The sequence below is a fragment of the Anomaloglossus baeobatrachus genome, chromosome 6 (genome assembly GCF_048569485.1).
Source record: "Anomaloglossus baeobatrachus isolate aAnoBae1 chromosome 6, aAnoBae1.hap1, whole genome shotgun sequence".
Classification (NCBI taxonomy): domain Eukaryota; kingdom Metazoa; phylum Chordata; class Amphibia; order Anura; family Aromobatidae; genus Anomaloglossus; species Anomaloglossus baeobatrachus.
In genome coordinates this window covers 539,833,395-539,850,301 of record NC_134358.1, presented here as the reverse complement: position 1 = coordinate 539,850,301, position 16,907 = coordinate 539,833,395, and the positions used below count along the sequence as shown (strand labels likewise).

The 16,907-nt window shown below is 44.3% G+C and overlaps 1 protein-coding gene across 1 annotated transcript in view; it reads right to left on the bottom strand.

Moving 5' to 3' along the window:
• CFAP69 (cilia and flagella associated protein 69) overlaps window positions 1-12,575 on the bottom strand; it is a 109,745-nt gene extending 97,170 nt beyond the window's left edge. Inside the window, exon 1 of the mRNA XM_075316833.1 lies at window positions 12,308-12,575. Coding sequence (XP_075172948.1) covers window positions 12,308-12,460 — 153 coding nt within the window. The 5' untranslated portion in view covers window positions 12,461-12,575. The remainder of the gene's footprint in view (window positions 1-12,307) is intronic.
• Between the last annotated feature and the right edge of the window lie 4,332 nt (window positions 12,576-16,907).

Here is a 16,907-nt window from a genome sequence, read left to right as displayed (position 1 = left end):
TGTGTGCTCTGTATACAGCTCTACACAGTGTATATAAGGTGTGTGTAATGTCACAGTGCAGAGGTTGTGTGCTCTGTATACAGCTCTACACAGTGTATATAAGGTGTGTGTAATGTCACAGTGCAGAGGTTGTGTGCTCTGTATACAGCTCTACACAGTGTATATAAGGTGTGTGTAATGTCACAGCGCAGAGGTTGTGTGCTCTGTATACAGCACTACACAGTGTATATAAGGTGTGTGTAATGTCACAGGTTGTGTGCTCTGTATACAGCTCTACACAGTGTATATAAGGTGTGTGTAATGTCACAGTGCAGAGGTTGTGTGCTCTGTATACAGCTCTACACAGTGTATATAAGGTGTGTGTAATGTCACAGTGCAGAGGTTGTGTGCTCTGTATACAGCTCTACACAGTGTATATAAGGTGTGTGTAATGTAACAGTGCAGAGGTTGTGTGCTCTGTATACAGCTCTACACAGTGTATATAAGGTGTGTGTAATGTCACAGTGCAGAGGTTGTGTGCTCTGTATACAGCTCTACACAGTGTATATAAGGTGTGTGTAATGTCACAGTGCAGAGGTTGTGTGCTCTGTATACAGCTCTACACAGTGTATATAAGGTGTGTGTAATGTCACAGTGCAGAGGTTGTGTGCTCTGTATACAGCTCTACACAGTGTATATAAGGTGTGTGTAATGTCACAGTGCAGAGGTTGTGTGCTCTGTATACAGCTCTACACAGTGTATATAAGGTGTGTGTAATGTCACAGTGCAGAGGTTGTGTGCTCTGTATACAGCACTACACAGTGTATATAAGGTGTGTGTAATGTCACAGTGCAGAGGTTGTGTGCTCTGTATACAGCACTACACAGTGTATATAAGGTGTATGTAATATCACAGGTTGTGTGCTCTGTATACAGCTCTACACAGTGTATATAAGGTGTGTGTAATGTCACAGTGCAGAGGTTGTGTGCTCTGTATACAGCTTTACACAGTGTATATAAGGTGTGTGTAATGTCACAGTGCAGAGGTTGTGTGCTCTGTATACAGCTCTACACAGTGTATATAAGGTGTGTGTAATGTCACAGTGCAGAGGTTGTGTGCTCTGTATACAGCTCTACACGGTGTATATAAGGTGTGTGTAATGTCACAGTGCAGAGGTTGTGTGCTCTGTATACAGCTCTACACAGTGTATATAAAGTGTGTGTAATGTCACAGTGCAGAGGTTGTGTGCTCTGTATACAGCACTACACAGTGTATATAAGGTGTGTGTAATGTCACAGTGCAGAGGTTGTGTGCTCTGTATACAGCTCTACACAGTGTATATAAGGTGTGTGTAATGTCACAGTGCAGAGGTTGTGTGCTCTGTATACAGCTCTACACAGTGTATATAAGGTGTGTGTAATGTCACAGTGCAGAGGTTGTGTGCTCTGTATACAGCTCTACACAGTGTATATAAGGTGTGTGTCATGTCACAGTGCAGAGGTTGTGTGGTGCTCTGTATACAGCTCTACACAGTGTATATAAGGTGTGTGTAATGTCACAGTGCAGAGGTTGTGTGCTCTGTATACAGCTCTACACAGTGTATATAAGGTGTGTGTAATGTCACAGTGCAGAGGTTGTGTGCTCTGTATACAGCTCTACACAGTGTATATAAGGTGTGTGTAATGTCACAGTGCAGAGGTTGTGTGCTCTGTATACAGCTCTACACAGTGTATATAAGGTGTGTGTAATGTCACAGTGCAGAGGTTGTGTGCTCTGTATACAGCTCTACACAGTGTATATAAGGTGTATGTAATGTCACAGCGCAGAGGTTGTGTGCTCTGTATACAGCTCTACACAGTGTATATAAGGTGTGTGTAATGTCACAGCGCAGAGGTTGTGTGCTCTGTATACAGCTCTACACAGTGTATATAAGGTGTGTGTCATGTCACAGTGCAGAGGTTGTGTGCTCTGTATACAGCTCTACACAGTGTATATCAGGTGTATGTAATGTCACAGTGCAGAGGTTGTGTGCTCTGTATACAACTCTACACAGTGTATATAAGGTGTGTGTCATGTCACAGTGCAGAGGTTGTGTGCTCTGTATACAGCTCTACACAGTGTATATAAGGTGTGTGTAATGTCACAGCGCAGAGGTTGTGTGCTCTGTATACAGCTCTACACAGTGTATATCAGGTGTGTGTAATGTCACAGTGCAGAGGTTGTGTGCTCTGTATACAGCTCTACACAGTGTATATAAGGTGTGTGTAATGTCACAGGTTGTGTGCTCTGTATACAGCTCTACACAGTGTATATAAGGTGTATGTAATGTCACAGTGCAGAGGTTGTGTGCTCTGTATACAGCTCTACACAGTGTATATAAGGTGTGTGTAATGTCACAGTGCAGAGGTTGTGTGCTCTGTATACAGCTCTACACAGTGTATATAAGGTGTGTGTAATGTCACAGTGCAGAGGTTGTGTGCTCTGTATACAGCTCTACACAGTGTATATAAGGTGTGTGTAATGTCACAGTGCAGAGGTTGTGTGCTCTGTATACAGCTCTGCACAGTGTATATAAGGTGTGTGTAATGTCACAGTGCAGAGGTTGTGTGCTCTGTATACAGCTCTACACGGTATATATAAGGTGTATGTAATGTCACAGTGCAGAGGTTGTGTGCTCTGTATACAGCTCTACACAGTGTATATAAGGTGTATGTAATGTCACAGTGCAGAGGTTGTGTGCTCTGTGTATACAGCTCTACACAGTGTATATAAGGTGTGTGTAATGTCACAGTGCAGAGGTTGTGTGCTCTGTATACAGCACTACACAGTGTATATAAGGTGTATGTAATGTCACAGTGCAGAGGTTGTGTGCTCTGCATACAGCTGTACACAGTGTATATAAGGTGTGTGTAATGTCACAGTGCAGAGGTTGTGTGCTCTGTATACAGCTCTACACAGTGTATATAAGGTGTGTGTAATGTCACAGTGCAGAGGTTGTGTGCTCTGTGTATACAGCTCTACACAGTGTATATAAGGTGTGTGTAATGTCACAGTGCAGAGGTTGTGTGCTTTGTATACAGCTCTACACAGTGTATATCAGGTGTATGTAATGTCACAGCGCAGAGGTTGTGTGCTCTGTATACAGCTCTACACAGTGTATATAAGGTGTGTGTAATGTCACAGTGCAGAGGTTGTGTGCTCTGTATACAGCTCTATACAGTGTATATAAGGTGTGTGTAATGTCACAGTGCAGAGGTTGTGTGCTCTGTATACAGCTCTACACAGTGTATATAAGGTGTGTGTAATGTCACAGTGCAGAGGTTGTGTGCTCTGTATACAGCTCTACACAGTGTATATAAGGTGTATGTAATGTCACAGCACAGTGCAGAGGTTGTGTGCTCTGTATACAGCTCTACACAGTGTATATAAGGTGTGTGTAATGTCACAGCGCAGAGGTTGTGTGCTCTGTATACAGCTCTACACAGTGTATATAAGGTGTATGTAATGTCACAGTGCAGAGGTTGTGTGCTCTGTATAAAGCTCTACACAGTGTATATAAGGTGTGTGTAATGTCACAGCGCAGAGGTTGTGTGCTCTGTATACAGCTCTACACAGTGTATATAAGGTGTATGTAATGTCACAGTGCAGAGGTTGTGTGCTCTGTATACAGCTCTACACAGTGTATATAAGGTGTGTGTAATGTCACAGTGCAGAGGTTGTGTGCTCTGTATACAGCACTACACAGTGTATATAAGGTGTGTGTAATGTCACAGTGCAGAGGTTGTGTGCTCTGTATACAGCTCTACACAGTGTATATAAGGTGTATGTAATGTCACAGTGCAGAGGTTGTGTGCTCTGTGTATACAGCTCTACACAGTGTATATAAGGTGTGTGTAATGTCACAGTGCAGAGGTTGTGTGCTCTGTATACAGCACTACACAGTGTATATAAGGTGTATGTAATGTCACAGTGCAGAGGTTGTGTGCTCTGCATACAGCTGTACACAGTGTATATAAGGTGTGTGTAATGTCACAGTGCAGAGGTTGTGTGCTCTGTATACAGCTCTACACAGTGTATATAAGGTGTGTGTAATGTCACAGTGCAGAGGTTGTGTGCTCTGTGTATACAGCTCTACACAGTGTATATAAGGTGTGTGTAATGTCACAGTGCAGAGGTTGTGTGCTTTGTATACAGCTCTACACAGTGTATATCAGGTGTATGTAATGTCACAGCGCAGAGGTTGTGTGCTCTGTATACAGCTCTACACAGTGTATATAAGGTGTGTGTAATGTCACAGTGCAGAGGTTGTGTGCTCTGTATACAGCTCTATACAGTGTATATAAGGTGTGTGTAATGTCACAGTGCAGAGGTTGTGTGCTCTGTATACAGCTCTACACAGTGTATATAAGGTGTGTGTAATGTCACAGTGCAGAGGTTGTGTGCTCTGTATACAGCTCTACACAGTGTATATAAGGTGTATGTAATGTCACAGCACAGTGCAGAGGTTGTGTGCTCTGTATACAGCTCTACACAGTGTATATAAGGTGTGTGTAATGTCACAGCGCAGAGGTTGTGTGCTCTGTATACAGCTCTACACAGTGTATATAAGGTGTATGTAATGTCACAGTGCAGAGGTTGTGTGCTCTGTATAAAGCTCTACACAGTGTATATAAGGTGTGTGTAATGTCACAGCGCAGAGGTTGTGTGCTCTGTATACAGCTCTACACAGTGTATATAAGGTGTATGTAATGTCACAGTGCAGAGGTTGTGTGCTCTGTATACAGCTCTACACAGTGTATATAAGGTGTGTGTAATGTCACAGTGCAGAGGTTGTGTGCTCTGTATACAGCACTACACAGTGTATATAAGGTGTGTGTAATGTCACAGTGCAGAGGTTGTGTGCTCTGTATACAGCTCTACACAGTGTATATAAGGTGTGTGTAATGTCACAGTGCAGAGGTTGTGTGCTCTGTATACAGCACTACACAGTGTATATAAGGTGTATGTAATGTCACAGTGCAGAGGTTGTGTGCTCTGTATACAGCTCTACACAGTGTATATAAGGTGTGTGTAATGTCACAGTGCAGAGGTTGTGTGCTCTGTATACAGCACTACACAGTGTATATAAGGTGTGTGTAATGTCACAGCGCAGAGGTTGTGTGCTCTGTATACAGCTCTACACAGTGTATATAAGGTGTGTGTAATGTCACAGTGCAGAGGTTGTGTGCTCTGTATACAGCTCTACACAGTGTATATAAGGTGTGTGTAATGTCACAGTGCAGAGGTTGTGTGCTCTGTATACAGCTCTACACAGTGTATATAAGGTGTATGTAATGTCACAGTGCAGAGGTTGTGTAGTGCTCTGTATACAGCTCTACACAGTGTATATAAGGTGTGTGTAATGTCACAGCGCAGAGGTTGTGTGCTCTGTATACAGCTCTACACAGTGTATATAAGGTGTGTGTAATGTCACAGTGCAAAGGTTGTGTGCTCTGTATACAGCTCTACACAGTGTATATAAGGTGTGTGTAATGTCACAGTGCAGAGGTTGTGTGCTCTGTAAACAGCTAGACACAGTGTATATAAGGTGTGTGTAATGTCACAGTGCAGAGGTTGTGTGCTCTGTATACAGCTCTACACAGTGTATATAAGGTGTGTGTAATGTCACAGTGCAAAGGTTGTGTGCTCTGTAAACAGCTCTACACAGTGTATATAAGGTGTGTGTAATGTCACAGTGCAGAAGTTGTGTGCTCTGTATACAGCTCTACGCAGTGTATATAAGGTGTGTGTAATGTCACAGTGCAGAGGTTGTGTGCTCTGTATACAGCTCTACACAGTGTATATAAGGTGTGTGTAATGTCACAGTGCAGAGGTTGTGTGCTCTGTATACAGCTCTACACAGTGTATATAAGGTGTGTGTAATGTCACAGTGCAGAGGTTGTGTGCTCTGTATACAGCTCTACACAGTGTATATAAGGTGTGTGTAATGTCACAGCGCAGAGGTTGTGTGCTCTGTATACAGCTCTACACAGTGTATATAAGGTGTAAGTAATGTCACAGTGCAAAGGTTGTGTGCTCTGTAAACAGCTCTACACAGTGTATATAAGGTGTGTGTAATGTCACAGTGCAGAGGTTGTGTGCTCTGTATACAGCTCTACACAGTGTATATAAGGTGTGTGTAATGTCACAGTGCAGAGGTTGTGTGCTCTGTATACAGCTCTACACAGTGTATATAAGGTGTATGTAATGTCACAGTGCAGAGGTTGTGTGCTCTATATACAGCTCTACACAGTGTATATAAGGTGTGTGTAATGTCACAGTGCAGAGGTTGTGTGCTCTGTATACAGCTGTACACAGTGTATATAAGGTGTATGTAATGTCACAGGGCAGAGGTTGTGTGCTCTGTATACAGCTCTACACAGTGTATATAAGGTGTGTGTAATGTCACAGCGCAGAGGTTGTGTGCTCTGTATACAGCTCTACACAGTGTATATAAGGTGTGTGTAATGTCACAGTGCAGAGGTTGTGTGCTCTGTGTATACAGCTCTACACAGTGTATATAAGGTGTGTGTAATGTCACAGTGCAGAGGTTGTGTGCTCTGTATACAGCACTACACAGTGTATATAAGGTGTGTGTAATGTCACAGTGCAGAGGTTGTGTGCTCTGTGTATACAGCTCTACACAGTGTATATAAGGTGTGTGTAATGTCACAGTGCAAAGGTTGTGTGCTCTGTAAACAGCTCTACACAGTGTATATAAGGTGTGTGTAATGTCACAGTGCAGAGGTTGTGTGCTCTGTATACAGCTCTACACAGTGTATATAAGGTGTGTGTAATGTCACAGTGCAGAGGTTGTGTGCTCTGTATACAGCTCTACACAGTGTATATAAGGTGTGTGTAATGTCACAGTGCAGAGGTTGTGTGCTCTGTATACAGCTCTACACAGTGTATATAAGGTGTGTGTAATGTCACAGTGCAGAGGTTGTGTGCTCTGTATACAGCTCTACACAGTGTATATAAGGTGTGTGTAATGTCACAGTGCAGAGGTTGTGTGCTCTGTATACAGCTCTACACAGTGTATATAAGGTGTGTGTAATGTCACAGCGCAGAGGTTGTGTGCTCTGTATACAGCTCTACACAGTGTATATAAGGTGTAAGTAATGTCACAGTGCAGAGGTTGTGTGCTCTGTGTATACAGCTCTACACAGTGTATATAAGGTGTGTGTAATGTCACAGTGCAAAGGTTGTGTGCTCTGTAAACAGCTCTACACAGTGTATATAAGGTGTGTGTAATGTCACAGTGCAGAGGTTGTGTGCTCTGTATACAGCTCTACACAGTGTATATAAGGTGTGTGTAATGTCACAGTGCAGAGGTTGTGTGCTCTGTATACAGCTCTACACAGTGTATATAAGGTGTGTGTAATGTCACAGTGCAGAGGTTGTGTGCTCTGTATACAGCTCTACACAGTGTATATAAGGTGTGTGTAATGTCACAGCGCAGAGGTTGTGTGCTCTGTATACAGCTCTACACAGTGTATATAAGGTGTAAGTAATGTCACAGTGCAGAGGTTGTGTGCTCTGTATACAGCTCTACACAGTGTATATAAGGTGTGTGTAATGTCACAGTGCAGAGGTTGTGTGCTCTGTATACAGCTCTACACAGTGTATATAAGGTGTATGTAATGTCACAGTGCAGAGGTTGTGTGCTCTGTATACAGCTCTACACAGTGTATATAAGGTGTATGTAATGTCACAGTGCAGAGGTTGTGTGCTCTGTATACAGCTCTACACAGTGTATATAAGGTGTATGTAATGTCACAGTGCAGAGGTTGTGTGCTCTGCATACAGCTCTACACAGTGTATATAAGGTGTATGTAATGTCACAGTGCAGAGGTTGTGTGCTCTGTATACAGCTCTACACAGTGTATATAAGGTGTGTGTAATGTCACAGTGCAGAGGTTGTGTGCTCTGTATACAGCTCTACACAGTGTATATAAGGTGTGTGTAATGTCACAGCGCAGAGGTTGTGTGCTCTGTATACAGCTCTACACAGTGTATATAAGGTGTATGTAATGTCACAGTGCAGAGGTTGTGTGCTCTGTATACAGCTCTACACAGTGTATATAAGGTGTGTGTAATGTCACAGCGCAGAGGTTGTGTGCTCTGTATACAGCTCTACACAGTGTATATAAGGTGTGTGTAATGTCACAGTGCAGAGGTTGTGTGCTCTGTATACAGCACTACACAGTGTATATAAGGTGTGTGTAATGTCACAGTGCAGAGGTTGTGTGCTCTGTATACAGCTCTACACAGTGTATATAAGGTGTGTGTAATGTCACAGTGCAGAGGTTGTGTGCTCTGTATACAGCTCTATACAGTGTATATCAGGTGTATGTAATGTCACAGTGCAGAGGTTGTGTGCTCTGTATACAGCTATATACAGTGTATATCAGGTGTGTGTAATGTCACAGTGCAGAGGTTGTGTGCTCTGTATACAGCTCTACACAGTGTATATAAGGTGTGTGTAATGTCACAGTGCAGAGGTTGTGTGCTCTGTATACAGCTCTACACAGTGTATATAAGGTGTATGTAATGTCACAGTGCAGAGGTTGTGTGCTCTGTACACAGCTCTACACAGTGCATATAAGGTGTGTGTAATGTCACAGTGCAGAGGTTGTGTGCTCTGTATACAGCTCTACACAGTGTATATCAGGTGTGTGTAATGTGACAATGCAGAGGTTGTGTGCTCTGTATACAGCTCTACACAGTGTATATAAGGTGTGTGTAATGTCACAGTGCAGAGGTTGTGTGCTCTGTATACAGCTCTACATAGTGTATATAAGGTGTGTGTAATGTCACAGTGCAGAGGTTGTGTGCTCTGTATACAGCTCTACACAGTGTATATCAGGTGTGTAATGTGACAATGCAGAGGTTGTGTGCTCTGTATACAGCTCTACACAGTGTATATAAGGTGTATGTAATGTCATAGCGCAGAGGTTGTGTGCTCTGTATACAGCTCTACACAGTGTATATAAGGTGTGTGTAATGTCACAGTGCAGAGGTTGTGTGCTCTGTATACAGCGCTACACAGTGTATATAAGGTGTGTGTAATGTCACAGTGCAGAGGTTGTGTGCTCTGTATACAGCTCTACACAGTGTATATAAGGTGTGTGTAATGTGACAGTGCAGAGGTTGTGTGCTCTGTATACAGCACTACACAGTGTATATAAGGTGTGTGTAATGTCACAGTGCAGAGGTTGTGTGCTCTGTATACAGCTCTACACAGTGTATATAAGGTGTGTGTAATGTCACAGCGCAGAGGTTGTGTGCTCTGTATACAGCGCTACACAGTGTATATAAGGTGTGTGTAATGTCACAGTGCAGAGGTTGTGTGCTCTGTATACAGCTCTACACAGTGTATATAAGGTGTGTGTAATGTGACAGTGCAGAGGTTGTGTGCTCTGTATACAGCACTACACAGTGTATATAAGGTGTGTGTAATGTCACAGTGCAGAGGTTGTGTGCTCTGTATACAGCGCTACACAGTGTATATAAGGTGTGTGTAATGTCACAGTGCAGAGGTTGTGTGCTCTGTATACAGCTCTACACAGTGTATATAAGGTGTGTGTAATGTGACAGTGCAGAGGTTGTGTGCTCTGTATACAGCTCTACACAGTGTATATAAGGTGTGTGTAATGTCACAGTGCAGAGGTTGTGTGCTCTGTATACAGCGCTACACAGTGTATATAAGGTGTGTGTAATGTCACAGTGCAGAGGTTGTGTGCTCTGTATACAGCACTACACAGTGTATATAAGGTGTGTGTAATGTCACAGTGCAGAGGTTGTGTGCTCTGTATACAGCGCTACACAGTGTATATAAGGTGTGTGTAATGTGACAGTGCAGAGGTTGTGTGCTCTGTATACAGCTCTACACAGTGTATATAAGGTGTGTGTAATGTCACAGTGCAGAGGTTGTGTGCTCTGTATACAGCGCTACACAGTGTATATAAGGTGTGTGTAATGTCACAGTGCAGAGGTTGTGTGCTCTGTATACAGCTCTACACAGTGTATATAAGGTGTGTATAATGTCACAGTGCAGAGGTTGTGTGCTCTGTATACAGCTCTACACAGTGTATATCAGGTGTATGTAATGTCACAGTGCAGAGGTTGTGTGCTCTGTATACAGCTCTACACAGTGTATATCAGGTGTGTGTAATGTGACAATGCAGAGGTTGTGTGCTCTGTATACAGCTCTACACAGTGTATATAAGGTGTGTGTAATGTCACAGTGCAGAGGTTGTGTGCTCTGTATACAGCACTACACAGTGTATATAAGGTGTGTGTAATGTCACAGTGCAGAGGTTGTGTGCTCTGTATACAGCTCTACACAGTGTATATAAGGTGTGTGTAATGTCACAGCGCAGAGGTTGTGTGCTCTGTATACAGCGCTACACAGTGTATATAAGGTGTGTGTAATGTCACAGTGCAGAGGTTGTGTGCTCTGTATACAGCTCTACACAGTGTATATAAGGTGTGTGTAATGTGACAGTGCAGAGGTTGTGTGCTCTGTATACAGCACTACACAGTGTATATAAGGTGTGTGTAATGTCACAGTGCAGAGGTTGTGTGCTCTGTATACAGCGCTACACAGTGTATATAAGGTGTGTGTAATGTCACAGTGCAGAGGTTGTGTGCTCTGTATACAGCTCTACACAGTGTATATAAGGTGTGTGTAATGTGACAGTGCAGAGGTTGTGTGCTCTGTATACAGCTCTACACAGTGTATATAAGGTGTGTGTAATGTCACAGTGCAGAGGTTGTGTGCTCTGTATACAGCGCTACACAGTGTATATAAGGTGTGTGTAATGTCACAGTGCAGAGGTTGTGTGCTCTGTATACAGCACTACACAGTGTATATAAGGTGTGTGTAATGTCACAGTGCAGAGGTTGTGTGCTCTGTATACAGCGCTACACAGTGTATATAAGGTGTGTGTAATGTGACAGTGCAGAGGTTGTGTGCTCTGTATACAGCTCTACACAGTGTATATAAGGTGTGTGTAATGTCACAGTGCAGAGGTTGTGTGCTCTGTATACAGCGCTACACAGTGTATATAAGGTGTGTGTAATGTCACAGTGCAGAGGTTGTGTGCTCTGTATACAGCTCTACACAGTGTATATAAGGTGTGTATAATGTCACAGTGCAGAGGTTGTGTGCTCTGTATACAGCTCTACACAGTGTATATCAGGTGTATGTAATGTCACAGTGCAGAGGTTGTGTGCTCTGTATACAGCACTACACAGTGTATATAAGGTGTGTGTAATGTCACAGTGCAGAGGTTGTGTGCTCTGTATACAGCTCTACACAGTGTATATCAGGTGTATGTAATGTCACAGTGCAGAGGTTGTGTGCTCTGTATACAGCTCTACACAGTGTATATCAGGTGTGTGTAATGTGACAATGCAGAGGTTGTGTGCTCTGTATACAGCTCTACACAGTGTATATAAGGTGTGTGTAATGTCACAGTGCAGAGGTTGTGTGCTCTGTATACAGCTCTACACGGTGTATATAAGGTGTGTGTAATGTCACAGTGCAGAGGTTGTGTGCTCTGTATACAGCTCTACACAGTGTATATAAGGTGTGTGTAATGTCACAGTGCAGAGGTTGTGTGCTTTGTATACAGCTCTACACAGTGTATATAAGGTGTGTGTAATGTCACAGTGCAGAGGTTGTGTGCTCTGTATACAGCACTACACAGTGTATATAAGGTGTGTGTAATGTCACAGTGCAGAGGTTGTGTGCTCTGTATACAGCACTACACAGTGTATATAAGGTGTGTGTAATGTCACAGTGCAGAGGTTGTGTGCTCTGTGTATACAGCTCTACACAGTGTATATAAGGTGTGTGTAATGTCACAGTGCAGAGGTTGTGTGCTTTGTATACAGCTCTACACAGTGTATATCTGGTGTGTGTAATGTCACAGTGCAGAGGTTGTGTGCTCTGTATACAGCTCTATACAGTGTATATAAGGTGTGTGTAATGTCACAGTGCAGAGGTTGTGTGCTCTGTGTATACAGCTCTACACAGTGTATATAAGGTGTGTGTAATGTCACAGTGCAGAGGTTGTGTGCTCTGTATACAGCTCTACACAGTGTATATCAGGTGTATGTAATGTCACAGTGCAGAGGTTGTGTGCTCTGTATACAGCACTACACAGTGTATATAAGGTGTGTGTAATGTCACAGTGCAGAGGTTGTGTGCTTTGTATACAGCTCTACACAGTGTAATGTCACAGCGCCGCCCCTGGCTGGGAGGTGTCATGGCAGTTACCTCTCTCTGTACCAGCTCTGTGTCCGTTACGAGCAGTCTCACCACCGGCCGCCCGTTGGGCTTGTTGTTTCCGGACTTCGGTGCTTCTGTCAGGGCCATGCTGTTGGCTTGTACCGGGGCCCGGGCAGTAGCCACCTCCTGAGCTGCCGGCATGGCGGGCTGTGCAGGTGAGGACAGCCCGGCTCCTTGCCTGCTCAGCAACACAACAACAGCGGTTGCTATAGCGACAGGCCCGTGTCCGCAGAGAGCGGCGGCTCCTCATAGACTTACATTAGGTCTGGGCTTTCCTGGGGTGTGACGTCATCATGGAGGGAAAGGGAATTTATTACTATTATTAAATATTATTATTTTTAATTCTTCATTATTATTTTGTACGGAATATTTGGATGTGCTAAAGGCAGATAAACATGAAGAAACCCCCAATACTCTGCATACTGTCCCCCTTGCCTTCACGAACACAAAATTGGTTGTAGTCCATATTCAATATCCATCATTCACGGTCCGAGTACAGACCGCGTTGTCCGGACTGGCCACCGGTCTCATTAGGGTACTTTCACACTATCGTTTTTTTTTTTTGGCGCAATACGCTGTCTTGGGAATCAGCGGAATCCGTTAACGGATTCCGCTGTTTCCCATAGACTTGCATTGATGACGGATTGTGGGAAAAGTACCTGCGTTGCTTCCGTTGGCCAATGCTCCGTTGCTTCCGCCGAGAGGAAGCAATGCTGAATGTAACGTTATTTGCTTGCGTCAAAATGATGCCGACCAGCGGATTCCATTGCTTCCATTAAAATTAATAATGGCTCCCTATGGTAGCGGATTCCGTTGCAAAGTGCTTTACAACGGAATCCGCTGCTGGATTCCGCTAATTTCTACTGAGCATGCCCAGAATGAAAAAAATGAAAAAAAAAACCAAAATAAACAGAGCCGACACATTCCGTTAGACGGACGCCAAACGGATGCAACGGGTCCGTTATTTCACAGGAATCAGCTAACGGATTCCTGTGAAATAACGGATCCGTTGACACCACAAAAATAACGGATGCGTCAAAATGACGCAGCAACGGACCCAGCGGATTTCGCCCAACGGAAGTGTGAAACTAGCCTTACCCAGAAGAGGTGTGAAACCGGTCATACTGCGGTCCGCGTACCGTCTGTGGGCCAAATGTTCTCAAGACACAACCTAGGACCTGCTTCATTTTTCGGTCAATGAAGCTTCATGACGGCTGACATTTTTCCACAAATTATTTTAGGTTGTTTTTTTGTTTATAGCTTTTTATTACATTTTCTAAGGCCTCTGCCACACTTCCGCAAAAAACACGTGCGTGTCTCGTGTTCCGGTTTTTTTGCCCGTTTCTCCGGTACATGTTTTATCAGTGTGATGGCGTATGCTTGCCGTGCGTGTAGAATGTCCGTGTATGCGTGAGATACGTACGTGTCATGTCCGTGTGCAGTCCGTGTGGCTTGAACCGTTTCACCATTAACAAAAATAAAAACCGCACACGGACAGTACGGGTAGCACACGGACATGCTACGTGTCACGTACGTGGAGGCACGGATCCATTGACTTTAGCGGGTCTGTGCCTGCGTGATGCCGGAGAAAAACGGACCTGTTGTGCGTGTGGAAAAACGCACACACGCACAAACGACATGGACACACGTTCCGTGTGGTTACGTGTGTGTGCCTGTTACCACAGGGTAACATTGGTGTACGTGTCTCCGTGCCGCCGGTACGTGCAAAAACGTACCAAACACGTACCGGCGGCACGGATGTGTGTTGGGGGCCTAAGGAGGTACGACAACTCCCCCACCCCAAAAGAAATACAATTCCAGCATTTCAATGTTTAGACGTTTACCGTATTGATTCATTGATTTAATATTTTCATAGATCAGAATGGCAATATGCATAATTTTTTTTATTTTTACATTTTCACGGGGGAAGAAGAGAGATTTGAATTTTCATATTTATTTATTTATTTATTTAATAGTTTTACTTATTTTTTTATTTCCTATGGAGGACCTGTACCTGCTGCGACTTGATCACTTGTTCTGTATATTGTAAACTAGTATTTAGTTAATGGGGTTGTCCAGGACCATTTTATTATTTGTACTATGGGCCTAAGAACTAATAGGCAGGTCGTTGTCTGTGCTGCCCGGTGCAGATCTCTGCCGGTTTAGGGTTTCACAGACAGCTCGTGCGGCTTCACATCAACAGAGCGACTCTTCCGGACTGCTCTGTTGACAGGGCATGACTGCCGATGTCATGCCGATTGATAGCCGTCTCTCTGTATTTTGGCAACTGGCTCGCTGCTGCCTATCATGTGATGTCGTCAGTCATGCCTAATCAGAAGAGCAGAGTGGAAGAGATGCCGCTTCTTTGTTGATGTGATGTCAACGGAAACCACAGAATTGCCGTCAGGAGCCATCTGTGACTGCCGTGTGCCGGCAGAGATCGGCGCCAGGCACAATAGGCAGGTAGTTGCTAACTACCTGCCTGTTAGTTCTTAGGACCTTAGTATAAGTAATTCAAGAGATGGATGGCTTCATACCCATAGGATTGGCTTCATAGCAGAAATATGATGGCAGCCATGAGTGTCTCTAGTAGGCCACTGACTACCATTGCAACCCATCAGCACCCCGTGGAAACGTGCCATTTAAATGCTGAAGTCCATGATTGACAGCAGCATTAAGTGGTTAAACAGCAGAGATCCAGTTGATGCGATCACAGGCAGATGTCAGCTATGTATGTTACAGTATCTGCTGGTTAAGCGGACTCGGCTCCTGAGCCTGCTTCACACACCCACACATACATCATTTGTCAGGAAGGAATTGTCGTGCGGTGTTCAGCGAACGTTGCACTCTCTGGGTGTCATGGCAGCGTCGGACTCTGTTCACACTTTAGAGTCCTACAGGCATCCTGGGATCCCTTAGTTGCACAGCCTGTCATGGGCATTGGCTGGTTCTAGCTTCAGTTCTCCAATACAGAAGGAGTTAATTCCTGCTGGCTTGTAATCATCTGCTGGGAGCTCAGGCTGCTGATTACCATCCTCAGCTGCCCTCACTCTTTATAAGGTTCTGGATTCTTTGGAGTGCCGGATATAGCTTCTGTTTCCACGGTTCCTTTGGTTATCCAGTTCTAAGGTGATCTACAATCCTCCAGTTGTGTAGTTATTTTTTCCCCCTTTTGCGTTACTCCCCAGTTCACATACTGTCCCCCTTTGTGTTTGAGTGCAGTGTGCTCGAGTTTTTGTTTACTCTTGTCTGTGCCTATTTGTGGTGTTTTGGTTACTGGGTCCCCGGCCTGCTCCCTGAGTGGGGGGACGTAGTAACAGGGCTTGGATAGAAGACAGGGCCATGCTGGGGGCTCGCACCTGGCTACCATCAAGTCTACCTTCAAGATAAGGGACAGCGCAGGGGACCCAGCCTTAGGGTCAGCCTAGGAACCCCTCTTCCATCTGTACATACCCTGTGAAGGAAATTAAACAGGCTTTTTTTTCATTAATTTTTCTTCTTTCAACCCCTTCCTTGGGATATTGTAATGCCTGATAGGAGCCACAGACTCAGACTGGCTGTAAGGGGAATCTAGTGAAAAGCCGCTCACAAAGCAGGACCCCAAGAACTCTGCAACCCTTTAACCCCTATACAGGGATGTGGAATTACACAGAGCCGCAGAGATCACTACCTGTGGCAGGCTGTAGTCCGTGGTCGTCAGGCAGGGTCAAAATCCAGGAGATGCAAAACAGGAACAGAATTGGCAGGCAAGGGCGTAGTAAGGAGACAAAGCAGGGGTCAAATCCGGAACTGGCAGCAAGGTACAAAAACGACAGGCAGGAGGGTAGTCAAACACAAGCAAGGTCAGCGCACAGGAATCACAATACAAACAGCACATGAGCCAGGAGAACAGAACTATCACTGGCAGTGGTCATGTGACAGGAGGGGGAATAAGAAGGGTGTGGTGTCTTCCCATAGGCTGCAGGTGAATGTTGGCCACTTCAGCCGAGAGACACATGCCACCTACAGTCAGCCAGTGGTACTGCAGGTTCCAGGGAAACCCAGCCTAGTGGATGAGCGGAGCCTGTTCTCCGCAGAGCCACGGGCACCAACTCCTCTCCCATCACCAGCACTATCCATCGTGGGAACATGGCGTCGTCTGGCGATCGGAGCAGAAGTCGCAGGAGCGGACTCCGGTGGGGACGTGACACTGTGCTCCGTAGAACCATGGGCACCGACTCCTCTCCCATCACCAGCACTATCCATGGTGGGAACATGGCGTCGTCTGGCGATCGGAGCAGAAGTCGCAGGAGCGGACTCCGATGGGGACATGACAGATATTTGCAATCTGATAGTTCTAAACATTTCCTGGGAAATGGAAATGTTTCCTAACCATTTTGTTCTGATTTTCTACATTACAATGTATATTCCGCACCTCCAAAGGAACATTTCATTGTTCTTTTATAGACAATTATTGCACCTTTTCATTCTTTTATTAACTGTAAAATGCATTAATAATATATATATATATATATATATATATATATATATATAGGTGTATATATAGATATATATATATATATATATATATATATATATATATACAAAA